Source organism: Panthera pardus, unplaced genomic scaffold (assembly GCF_024362965.1).
Source record: "Panthera pardus isolate Hobbes unplaced genomic scaffold, ASM2436296v1 HiC_scaffold_27, whole genome shotgun sequence".
NCBI classification, from domain to species: domain Eukaryota; kingdom Metazoa; phylum Chordata; class Mammalia; order Carnivora; family Felidae; genus Panthera; species Panthera pardus.
The window spans coordinates 119,865,812-119,878,986 of record NW_026526843.1 but is presented as its reverse complement, the minus strand read 5'-3'; the positions used below and the strand labels follow the sequence as shown (position 1 = coordinate 119,878,986).

The following is a 13,175-nucleotide window of genomic DNA, read 5'->3' as shown; positions in this document are numbered from 1 at the left end:
TGGCTCCTATGTCCCCGTCTCCAAGGAGGGTCTTCGGTGTTAATTTATGGGATGTTACTGGTGCAGGGAACACAGCCACGAAACAGATTAGTTCTCCGTTCGATCTTCCCGCCGTTTTATGACAAGTCGTATGAAAATTGCCTGATGGATTCACAGCTAAGCTCCAAGACCATGGCTTGCTCGAATTGCTTGCCATGTGATTCCTTTACGTTGCCCGATCAGAAATGGTGTGATGGGCTTGTGAGGGGTGTCATCCATGAGAGGCTAGCGCCTAGGACTCTGACTTGAACAACCACGAACCCGGCCACTGCACGTGGTAGTCCGGTGCCACAGCCACGGAGTAGTAGTGAGGGGAACCCTCCGGGATCAGAAGCTCTCCCTACTGTTCCTCAACCTGATGTTTTAAAAATAAATGTTGCTGTTTCAGAAGAGTTTGGGATGTGGAGAAAAACTAAAAAGATAGTACAGAGAGCTCCCGAATACTCACACCCAGTTTCCCTCATTCCGAACATCCTACTCCAGCGCGCCATGTCTGACATGACTGGCTAAAGTCCAACTCTGTTCGATGTTGTTCAGTTTCCCCCAATGTCTTCTTTGTGTTCAGGAGTCACATCGGTGTCCCATACTGCATTTCGTCATTGTGTCTCCTTTGGTTTTTTTCTGTCTTTTTTTTTTTTTTAATGTTTATTTATTTTTGAGAGAGAGAAACAGAGCGTTGGTGGGGGAGGGGCAGAGAGAGAGGGAGACACAGAATCCGAAACGGGCTCCAGGCTCCGAACTGTCAGCCCAGAGCCCAATGCGGGGCTCGAACCCACGAACCGTGAGATCGTGATGGGAGCTGAAGTCAGTTGCCCAACCGACTGAACCACCCGGGCACCCCTCCTTTGGTTTTTCTTGACCGTGGCACCTTCTCAGGCTTTCTGTGTTTCTGAGGATCTTGAGAGTTTGAAGACTTACGAGTTATTTTGTAGAATTCAGCTCTATTGGGATTTGTCACATGTTCCTGTCAGGATTAGCCCAGGATTATGGGATTTGGGGAAGATTTCCCCCACCCAACTAAAGACCCCCAAACCCACAAAGATAAATTGGATTTTCTCTGTTCCTTTCAGTTCCTATAATTTCATGTCATCACTTTGGTCTGTCACATGCGTTTTGGAGGCGGGGGGGAGGACGGAATATTGCCTGTGTTTGTGTTTTCAAGGAGGCTCCTCCCATGTGAGGTGTAATTGACATAACATTGTGTTGGTTTCAGGCGTGCCTCATAAGGACATGATATTTGTGTTTGTTTCCTGTAAGGAGCAAAGATAATTCTTTCACGTGGACATCTCGCTAAAAACGTAGGGGCGGCGTGTTGTGTGTCCCAGAAAGTCTTCGGGACCTGCTTCTGTGTGTTGACTTCCAATCAAACACAGCTCTGGTGACGGTTAAAACGTACGATGCGTTTGTCACTCGTGTCCCTGGTGCGCCGCATCCAAATAGAGGTAGAGGAGGCTGGCCTGCTGCGCTTGTCTAGGTACCTTGGCCCCTGGGGAGGTGAGCCGGCCCGCCTGGAGCAGTTTGGGTTTGCAGAGAAGGAGGCACAGAGCTAGGCCATGGGTGCTCCGGGCTTTCATCTGAGCCCCTCCGTCCAGGAGTGTGGTCTGGACGTGTCCTCTTCTTACGAGTGGACAACTGCCGCGGTAATGCCACAAACACGCAGCCAGGAGCAGGGTCCTTGGCCACGACTTCAAGGACGACGCAGATGCCCCATCGGTAGAACGTGACGGGAGGAGCTCAGTGACCACGCCAGGCCTCCTGGGATGTTCCGACCTAGGGAATCTGGAAAAGGCACACACAGACCTCCAAGCTAGGACTTACAGTCTGGGTGGGGTTTCGCCACGTGGACACTGGCTGCAAGAGGCTACAGAGACTGCCTCATCAAAATGAAAATATGTTCCCGAGTAGCAAGCGGTCTAGCGCAGGTTGCGTGTAGATGGACGTGTGTGCTTTCGCCAGGCTGCCCGTCTCTCCATTCTGCGCGGTGTCGTTGTCCTTGTCAGGGTGTGTGTCCCTGCCTTCCGGGGTGGTGGTTGTAGCTTCCCGCTGCACGTGTGCCCATTGTAGGCTTTCTCCATCCACGCACTCATTTGTCTATGGAAAAGGACGTGTGTTCCCAGTGTAGAGCCCAAGGGCCTTAGCTTGGCGTTCACCGGCCTCCTGGTTCCTCCCCAGCTCAGCTTAGGGTGCACTGATCTTCATGGTGCGGCCTCAGGCCAGCCGTGGTGGGCTAATCACCCCTCCACACACCCTTCTCTGTGTTCACTGCCCACCTTGCTGGTTTTCTCCTGTTAATGCCCTTTATGTGCACTCTTTCTTCCTTGTGTTCTACCTGTCTCCCTGTCTGCCTATTTGTCTGTCATCCACCTATCCATCTATCCACCCTGTATATCTATCTATCTATCAGTCTATTATCTGTCCATCCATCCATCCATCCATCCATCGTCTATCAATCAGTCATCTATTTATCTATCCATCATCTATCCTTCCATCTGTCTATCCATCCATCCATCCATCCATGCGTCCATCCATCCATCATCTATCAATCAATAATCTATTGATGTATCATCCATCTATCCATCCATCCATCCATCCATCATCTATTTATCCATTATCTGTGTATGCATCCATCATATCTATTACCACCTATCTGTCCATCACCTGTCATCTATATCATCTATCCATCATCATATCTATCTATCTATCCATCCTATCTAACTACCTACCTCTTTACCTATCTCTATCTATATAGTATAATCCGTCACCACCCATAGTAGAGTTTCACTTACTTGAGAGTAAACTTCCAATCTTACTTGCCTTCTCTCCATATCACTCACAGTAACACTCAACAGGTATTTGCTGTTTGACTTAGAAGGGAAGGGAGAGTATTTTTTTCCCAATAGGGAAAGAGGAATGGTTGTCAAAATAATACGATTAGGAAAAAAGTGGAAACAATTCACATCACCATGTCTTTCCTTTTGTAGATACAGTAACTGAGAGCTTTGCTGTTTGAGGATGAAAAATTGAAAAGGTTAAAAATATGAGCTCTGCACTGTAAAACATTTCACAAGCGAAATGTTACATTCAGATCCACTGGCTTCTTCCCATGTCACAGAATTCGTGTATTTCTCTCTCCGCAGTTTCCAACATTTAATCGATTAAAAAAGTTGCTCCGAGGACCATAAAAAGGGAGAATAAAGGGAGGGTCGAAGGCCGGACACTTGGGAGGGGTTTTCAGAGGCCATGCTGCCGTTGGTGTCTGCAACGTGGCCATCGGATCACACTTGAGAAACACACAGGCGTTAGCACACCATTTCTAGTCCACAAACACACTAAGACTCTAATTGGAAGGTACTGCTGAGTGGGTGGCTGTTCAAGATCTCTGAAGTTGGACATCGTGGGTTTGAGTCCTAGTCCTGTGACTTAATAGCTTCCCAATACCGAGCCAATTACATCCTTCAGTGAACCTTGGTTCCTATGTCTGTATGATGAGGATACTAAATACCAAAGAAAATCACCAAGATGAACACAGGTGACAGATTCAGAAATGACTCTGTGTCTCTCTCTTTATCTCGGGAGCCTGAGCTGGCATCACACGTTCATGTGTGGTCCAGAGGTTTCTGCTATGAAGTAAAGTGAACAAAACACAAAGGGCTTCATTGACGGGTGTCCCCCTCATAGCGTATGGTCCAGGGACAGTTACTCAAAACAGCAAACTTTGTGTGTGCGTGCATGTGTGTGCCCGCACGCGCTAACCTAAGTACAGTAGACCTTCTCTGGAATATTTTCTTTCCTGTCCTGTCAAAATTCTGTCTGCTGATGGTGCCTGTTTCTTCTGAAGAACGGAGCGGAGGACGTGAAAAGACACCGGTGGTTCCGAACTGTGGATTGGGAGGCGGTCCCACAAAGGAAACTGAAGGTACAACATACGTAAGCGGGTGGGTCTCAGCTTGGCGTCTTTTACTTGTCGTCAACAAGGGGCACAGAGTGACCCTGTGACTCGTTTGTTTATGGCTGACACCTTGTTTAATTTGTGTAACAGAGCAGAGCATCTCAAATCGTTAATCCAACAACATCCCAGTTCGGTGTTGAGTCTTAGCGATAAAGAGACACCTGGAGGTAACGGGTTGAGACCCCTGGCAGTAGATTAGATGAGGAATATTCTCTAGATCATTCTTTGAACTGAATATATATATTTATATGCATATATAAAAATATATATAATTATAAATAATTAAATAAAATGAAAATTAATAATAATAATAAATAAAGTTAAGTAATTACTTACGTTTTTAATGTTTGTTTATTTCCGAGAGAGAGGGAGAGAGCAAGACAGGGAAGGGCAGAGAGGGAGGGGGGCAGACAACCTGAAGGAGGCTCTGAGCCGACAGCAGAAAACCTGATGCAGCCCTTGAACTCATGAACTGTGAGATCATGAACTGTGACTTCAATGCCTTGAACTCATGAACTGTGCAGCCCATGAACTCATGAACCGAAGTCAGATGCTTCACTGACTGAACCACTCAAGCTCCCCTAAACTGAATGTAGTTTTGAAAAACATTTTTTAAGTTTATTTATTTATTTTTGAGGGAGAGACAGAGAGAGTGACTGGGGAAGGGGCAGAGAGCAAGGGAGAGAGAGAGTCCCAAGGAGGCTCTACGCTGTCAGCATGGAGCCTGATGTGGGGTTCGAACCCACAAACTGCGAGATCATGACCTGAGCCGAAACCAAGAGTCGGACGCTTTACCCACTGAACCACCCAGGAGCCTCCCTAAACTGAATGTACTTTTGACACGACTCCTTAACAGTGACATTCTCAACCTTATACTTCTTGGACTCGATGGAGAGACCTAAAAAATGCTAATGCTTGGCCCCCCAACCCAAAAGCTAACATTCAGCCCAGACCACCAATGTCTCAATGAGCTGCATTTAACTTTTAAGTACTTTATTGTCTTAACTGACTTATTTTTTCCAATTCAACAAGTAACATATTTTCGTTGTTCAAAAACCAAATAGAGGGCGCCTGGGTGGCTCAGTCAGTTAGGCGTTCCGACTTTGCTCAGGTCATGATCTCATGGTTCGCGATTTCGAGCCCCACGTCAGGCTCTGTGCTGACAGCTCGGAGCCTGGAACCTGCTTCCGATTCTGTGTCTCCTTCTCTTTCTGCCCCTCCTCCGCTCATGTTGTCTCTGTCTCAAAAATAAACACTAAAAAAAAAAAAAAAATGAAAAACCCCAGACCAAATAGATATTAGAAGGTATGCATTGCCATAGCTGAGTGTTAGTCTCTTACTCTATTTCCTCCTGAGCCCCTTCCTTATTTTTTTTAAATACTTTTCATGCTTATTTAGGTATTTTGGTAGAGACAGAGACAAAAAGCTCACATGCGCGCACATGGGGGAGGGGCAGAGGGAGAGAGACAGAAAAATCCCAAGCAGGCTCCCGCCCTGCGTGGGGCTTGAACCCACGAACCATGAGATCGTGACTTCAGCTGAAATCAAGAGTCAGACACTTGGGGCGCCTGGGTGGCGCAGTCGGTTAAGCGTCCGACTTCAGCCAGGTCACGATCTCGCGGTCTGTGAGTTCGAGCCCCGCGTCAGGCTCTGGGCTGATGGCTCGGAGCCTGGAGCCTGTTTCCGATTCTGTGTCTCCCTCTCTCTCTGCCCCTCCCCCGTTCATGCTCTGTCTCTCTCTGTCCCAAAAAATAAATTAAAAAAAAAAAAAAAAAAAAAAAAAGAGTCAGACACTTAACCTACTGAGGCACCCAGGCACCCTTGCCCCTTGCTTATTTTTATAAATAAAGTTTTATTAGTGCACGGCCACATCCCTTCATTCACATTTTGTCTGAGGCTGCCTGACCCTGGAGTGCCAGAGCTGAGCAGTCACAACAGAAATTCTACAGCCGGCAAAACCAAAAATATTTACTCAGTGGCCCTCTACGGGAAACCTTGGCCGACCTCTTATCCAATGCCGATCACCTCATTTTACCAACGCAGGACTGAGGCTTGACATCTTTCTGGGATTTTCCCAAACTCTGGCCACTGGACCAGCTACCTCAGAATCCCTGAGACCGCGGCTGGCCTGGGAATCTGCATTTAACAAGCGATCTGGGTGGTTCTCCCTCTAGACTTCAAGGAGCAACTGCTGGGTAGCGTGTTTCCTCTCTTCGTGCCTCAAACTGGCACCGTTTCAGATTCGAAACTTCCCATGTTCGTAAGCAAAAGAAAGACGGCTTGGGTTCTCTGTGCTTTTTATTCTTGTTTTTCAATTCCTCTCCATTTTTACGTAAAGCCGTAGACGCTGCGACGCACGTCCCTTCCCGGTGCGCGGTGTTCCTTCCTAACCGTGCCTTTGTGTCTTGCCCGGGCCCCACAGCCACCCATCGTGCCCAAGCTGTGTGGCGAGGGCGATACCTCCAACTTCGAAGCCTATCCCGACAATGACTGGAACGCGGCCCCTCCCGTCTCGCCGAAGGATTTGGAAGTCTTCAAGAATTTCTGAGGACGCGAATCCACACGTGGAAGGTATATCTTCTTCTCCGTAATTGCACTCCAGTGAGGTTGACACGTCCCCTCATCAAGGGGATGTTGCGTCGACCAAGACGGGGGCTTCCCTCATCCAGTGGGACACGAGCGGGGGAGCAGAACTTGACCTGGTCCTTCCAAGCATCAGCTTGTTTAAGAAGCACTCCCCCACCCCCGGCCCCCCGGGGCATGTTACTCAAGGTTACTCAAGGTGTCACTCAAGGTGGCCCAGAGACAGTATTGCGTCCCACACCCTCCTCCCCAGACAGACCTGAGGGACACAATCCGTACGTCTGAGTAAGAGCCCTGCAAGGTGTGTGTGTGCCCGAATATAGAGACGCATGCCTCCTTTCGTAAAACTCCCTGCGTTCTCGACTTTTCTGGAAGCCCTGAGCTCCACACCACCTTCCCCGTAACACTTATCACGTATTTCCAAAAAGGTATTTTTTTTTTAGGTCCCTTTTCACCAAAAAGTGATCATACCAGCTTACCCCTCGTAGGAAATTGGCTAAGCTCAGTGTGACATTTAGAAGGATGGGTTTTGAGTCTGTCATGTCTTGGAACCTGCGAAGGTCTCTGATTCTGTGTCTGTGGAATGTCTGAGTTTATGGCTTTGCTTCTCATGTCAAGGCAAGAAAAATGATGTGAAGGGAGAGAGGTGACATATTGCCAGCGATATGCCTATGTGGTGACTTTGATTTTCGTATTTTTTTTAAAGTTTATTTATTCTGAGACAGAGAGAGAGACAGAGAGAGAGAGAGAGAACTTAAGCAGAGGCAGAGAGCAGTAGAATCCCAGGTAGAGTGCGAGCTGCCAGTGTAGAGCCCGACGTGGGGCTTGATCCCTGAGATCGTGACCTGAGCCGAAATCAACAGTCGGACACTTGACTGACTGAGCCATTCGGGTGCCCCAACGTTTTAATCTGTCTCCGTCATTTTGCACACGGGGCGGAACAGAGATCCGGCATTTTCCGTGCTCAGTCATCAGGGGTGAGTCTCCGTGCAGGAAGGTATTTCTTCAAGAAACGAAATGGTCTGCCACGGATGAGAGGCAGGCTCAGGGTGAATACTGCCCTCCAGAGCTGACTGATAACTGTATGTCTTAACTGTTCATCTTTGCGAGTGCCTTCTCCATGTGTTTTAGCCCAAGGAAGATGATGTTAGGACAGCTGGAAGGGAGATAGCTCACACTTGAGCTTTTATTTGACCTCAGAATAAAATGTGTTCTGTCTAACTGGAAGGTTCTATGGTGAAGCCCATCGAGACAGGATCGAGATTTGCTTGTGAAATCCATGCGATCTATATTCATGACACCATCCTATCACATTTGAGACCCACCTTTAGAAGAATGCTTAGTTTGGGGGCGCCCGGGGGGCTCAGTCGGTTCAGCATCTGACTTTAGCTCAGGTCATGATCTCACCGCTTGTGGGTTCAAGCCCCGCGTCGGGCTCTATGCTGACAGCTCGGAGCCTGGAGCCTGCTTCGGATTCTGTGTCTCTCTCTCTCTCTGTCCCTCCTTCTCTCACACTCTCTCTCTCTGTCTCAAAAATAAATAAACAGTAAAAATTTTTTTTGTAAAAAGACTGCTTAGTTTTGTTGTGTTTTGTTTTATTAAGCATCTCACACCCCTTACGATCCCTGCTTGTGGATGTTTGGAATAAGAATTTCATTGAAAAAGTTTCCTCCTGTGTGTGCGTATCGTTGAGTTCCTTTTGAGTTATTGCTGTTATTACAAAATTGACCCCGTTATTTTGCAAACTAACCAAATCCTTTATCTTGTCTCCTGGGAGAAACAGGACCATTTGAACCTGCCGGGGACACTGATTGCTCAGAAGAGGGGTCGTCTACGCGGGATAAGGACGTTTCCGTATTTCTATATATCTGGATGTATATAAAGAGCCTGGAGACCCGTAGAAAGTCATGGACCTGGCCTTATTTAAACAACTGGAAATCTACTGCACAGTAGGAACTTTTGGAAAATTGTTTGGTTGTAGATTTTGTCTTCTCTCTTAGTGCGATGAACCTACTGTGATATCTCGGTTTTCCTCCCAGACTTCACTTTATAAGTTTGAACTCAACGTGTTCCGCCGTCACCACAGATGGTGTGCGTGTGCGTGTGTAAAAAGACTGTATGAGTGGCGTGCAAATCGTGCGTTGATGTCCATGTTCGTACTTGGCACAGCCTGTGATTTTTATTTTTCGAGTCGCTCTTTCAAGAATCTGTTTCCTTGGGGACAAAACCTAAAACGGATACGGTGTGTGCATTTTGTGTCGTCTTCTGTGCATTTCGTAGGCGGTGAAGAAAATTTCGTGTGGTGGGTCCGCGTCTCTTGTCTTTAGTGCGTCATACCTGGTGACGTTAGCTCTTGAAACAGAAGGGCAGAGACACATCTCGCAACACGGTGAAAAGGCAGATGCGGAGTGGTCCACACTGAGCGTGTTGCTAGATGTGGTTCTTCCCAGGACACGGGATGCGCAAAGACGTCCTCGGGGTCCGTGCTGTCCGTGATCCATGACCTTCTGCCCTGTGTTTCCGCTTCCTGATTCTGAACTTTGCTGTACGGACCTCACGGGATTGCCCATTCCCCCCTGGCTGTGAGTGCTCTGGAAACGCAGAGCTCCTCACCTCTGTCCGTGTGACTGGTCGTAGGGCTCAACCAGGACCTTCTGCTGCAGGGATGTCTGTGCACTTAACTAGTAGGTTCCAGAGCCCAGGGCGACGCCAGGAGGACACCTCCACAGACGTCCAAGACCCCTCTGTACCCTTCCTTTCTTCCCATGCTCGCCTGGAAACATCCGTGTCCTCGGGCAGCCAGGAGGGGAGCTGCGCATACCCTGGGAGGTGTGTTGGAGAATGTGGGTGTGGGGCAAGGGTCGCCTGAGGACCCTCTCAAGCTTTCTGCAGCTCAGGTGTTCTTGAGTCACCTGCTGGGTCTGCACCTTCGGAGACACTTTTCCAGTGCTGCGCTTGCAAAAGCCTTTTCTGTGCATGGAACCACTCTTCTCATTTTTTTTTAATGTTTATTTATTTTTGAGAGATCAAGTGTGAGCGGGGTAGGGGCAGAGAGGGGGAGACAGAATCGAAGGAGGCTCCAGGCTCTGAGCTGTCAGCACAGAGCCCGAGGTGGGGCTCGAACTCACGAACCGTGAGATCATGACCTGAACCGAATTGGGACGCTTAGCTGACTGAGCCACCCAGGCGCCCCCTCCGACCCCTTCTGCAGCTACATCTACGGGTGTAATGACCTGCCCTGTGGGGAAGTCAGGCATTTTTCTGAAGCAGCAAAGTGTCAGAGGCCATGCAGTGGTCTGTCAGGTCCGGCCAGATGCCATTCACACGCCCAGGAGGCCGGGGCTGTTGGTACTTGAATGTAGAGTGAACAGCACATAAAAAAGCTTTTAAAAGACCGTGAAATTCAAGGCGTCCAGCGTATCCCCCTTTCCCGTAAATGACCTGCTCTTCAGGTGGACCTCCGATGAGAAGGTCAGAGTGAGTACAAGATTTAGCAAAATAAACTCTTTATAATGACGAACTCGACAATTCTTTTCAAAGGGTGTTCCAGCAGAGTGGTGCTTTCAGTCTGTGCTGAGCGATCCCCGTCCTATTTGGACAAAGGAGAGGGTCCAGAACGGGCCACACATCCAGCGGATTCTAAACTATTTCACCATTGAAGGTTCCAAAACGGAATCAACAAAGTCACTTTGTACGCTCCGATATAAACCCACAAGGGAGAGCAGGGATCTCGCCTTCTCTGACGTATAAAAATAAATTATTATTATTATTATTATTATTTTGGAGCTTTGTGCTTAAGAAAAATAAAAATAAATGAAACACCTTTCTTGAACACGATGAAACATTGTGCGGAGATACATGGACCCAAACGCCTATTTTTGGGTTTCGTGCTCACCGTCCCGGATTTAATATCTGGCATGAAAATTGCATCAAGATAGCACGGAACGCATTGCCTTAATTTTGGACAGATATGCACACACACAAAAACAACCCCACGTTGCAACGCTTGGATCACACGGTTCTTTAAAAACATCGTCATCCGCCATCAGCCATGCAGCACAAATTAAAAATTAAAAGGAATTCCAAGAATACCAGATGGTGTTAAGCTCACTCTTGCCATTTCAATATTCCAAGTGGCACAAGCCATGTGTTAACTGCCCGTGGCTGGGCTGTAAATGAAGCAGGGTGATGTCATACAAACACTGGCTTAATCAAAATGAGTCCCAAACCCCCGGGACCGTCACTATATATAACTGAAAAATAGTTTACTTGGTGGGGGGCACTCTCAAATCTTCAGGGATCTGATCAAATATCCGTGTGCAAAAAAAAAAAAAAAAAAAGCCGTGAAAAAACGTCATGGAAATGTTCGCAAAATTCGCACCAGAAACAAAACTGTACAGTCCTTTTGTCCTATGCAATTTTATGACTTGGCAATATTTTCTGAAATACAAATACCGTTAAAAAAGCATCCTCAGGAAATGAATGTTTCGCAAAGAAGTATGTAGGGGTGGGTGTCGTTGTTTGTTTTTTTTTTTTTTTTTTTTTTTTTACTAAGGGGATGGGCACCAGCCCGCCTGGATACACATCTTCAAAACTCAGAAGGTGATAAAGTCGCAACTGGCCGTAACCGCATATCCTACATTTTGTTGGACGACATCCAGCCCCTTCTTGCACAACACAGGTGGGAACCCTCTGTGTCGTGCACAGATCTGTTGAGGCAAGGGGCACATCGTGGTTTCTGAGGCTGGAGTCAAGACGCGTCGAAAGAGAGCCCAGCTCAACGTGTCAGCCGCGTGCCCCGCTCACACCATCGTGAGGCTCTCACATCGCTCTCCCCACCCCTGCCCAGCCACCTGTGAGTAAGCATCTGCTGCCCTGCTGTGTTTCACTCTCTCTGCTCTACTCAAAGGCTCCCGTGGGTGTTCCCACCCCCAGAATCCCCAGTACCCCAGTCGCGTCATGTGGGACGCATTGGCCCTTTCCTGTATGACCTGAGTTGCCTCTGGATTTTGGACCACTTTAACTGTGAAAATATGAATCCGTGCCCTCACCTAAAGACCCCAGCGCCCCACCCCGTGGGTCCCCAGGGCTGCCCCCGCCCCGGGAGCGCATCACGCCGAGTCCCGTCCCACGATGACTTCAAAATTGTCATCCCACGTACGTGGTTATCGTAGTGTGGGAGAAATACTCGGTTGGATTTTGTTTTTCCAGCCAGTTGATTTTACATCCGGAAACAAATAGGTTCACAGAAGTCCCTGATGGCTCCCACGGCTGGGATCCCGGCATGGGAGGCTTGGGTTGTTCTTTTCCCGGAGGTCCGTCCACCGAGTGTGGGTTTCGTCGGCGTGGGGCCAGTCCTGTGTGCCGTGTGTCCCATTTTCTCACGGAGGTGAGAAGATCCTTCTCATGATGCCGCCTTCAGGGGGCGACATCCACCTACCAAAACCAAGAAGACAAGCACACGACCGCTGGTGTTAATGACGCGTGTGGGCAGTTTGGGGTGTGTGTGTTTGCGTGTCTGTGTGTGTGCGTGTCTCAGTGGCGGTGGAGGGCAGGACATGAGTTGTCAGCAAGCGTTGCGTGTTCCTATGGAGTCTGCTTTTCGCATCCCAGGGAACAGACCTTCAGAGTAGAAGGCAAGTCCTGTGTCACAGTTCCCTATAAATTACTGTGTTGTAACCCGTTCTGTTGCACTTCCATGGGACCTTCCGTGGTTGGCACCTGTGTTTAGAGTAACGGAGAGAAAGTGTCGTTCCGTGGGTGCTTTAGCGGATGGGAGCTGTGGCCTTCTGACGCTCAGCGCGCCTTGCGCTCTGAGATGGCTTTTCAGCTCTGGGTGACGACTGTAGCTTCCTTCTCTCTTGCGCTGCGCTTCACGGGGCCACCTGGCTGGGTCGCCCGCGCATCGTAGGGTCCCCGTGGCGGTCCAGTGGGGTGGCCGCAGACGCGAGACGGAGTGCCTTTGCGGGTGCGGTGCGCCCCGGCGAGCCAGCACGGGGATTCCTGGGTGGGGATGGGGAGGGTCATCGCAGCTTCCCACGTGGAGAAAGAAAATAGCCTGTCGCTAATCCTTTCAAATCTTGCACAATGAAAATCACTGTGATTTGTATATATACCCTAGGAAAATTTTACTGCTGCCTAATTTATGTAATAATACTCTTCATTCCAGGATTGTTTAATAAAACTTTGTATCTTTTAAGGAGCCTGCTTCTGCTCTGCTTTTTCCATTTACAGAATAAGCTTTTCTATATTCGTCTAGTTCAGGGGCCAGCCCTGGCTCTTTTTCAATTCAACTTTTAATTTTTTTATTGAGGTATAATTGACAGAGGACACTATTCAGTTTCGGGTATACGACATAAAGATTGGGTGCCCACATATATTGCAGAAATGATCACCACAGTACGGGTAGCCAACATCCATCACCACACATACTTACAAACTTATTTTTCTTGTGAGGACAACTTTTAAATTCTGTTTTCTTAGCAACTTGCAAATACACGATACAGTATTATTGTATCATTTTTTTTTGCAAAGGACCAGATGCTAAATGTTTTCAGCATTACAGGGCACACTGTGTCTGTGAGAGAGCGCGAAAGCTTCCCTA

The 13,175-nt window shown here is 48.2% G+C and overlaps 1 protein-coding gene across 2 annotated transcripts in view; it reads left to right on the top strand.

Moving 5' to 3' along the window:
* Positions 1-12,770, top strand: part of PRKX (protein kinase cAMP-dependent X-linked catalytic subunit) — a 72,095-nt gene extending 59,325 nt beyond the window's left edge. Inside the window, exons 7-9 of one of the 2 annotated variants that reach the window (XM_053891884.1) lie at positions 3,878-3,955; positions 6,411-6,559; positions 8,349-12,770. In XM_053891884.1, coding sequence (XP_053747859.1) covers positions 3,878-3,955; positions 6,411-6,536 — 204 coding nt within the window. In that variant the 3' untranslated portion in view covers positions 6,537-6,559; positions 8,349-12,770. The remainder of the gene's footprint in view (positions 1-3,877; positions 3,956-6,410; positions 6,560-8,348) is intronic. The other variant, XM_053891883.1, reaches the window with a different exon arrangement.
* Positions 12,771-13,175: the final 405 nt, after the last annotated feature.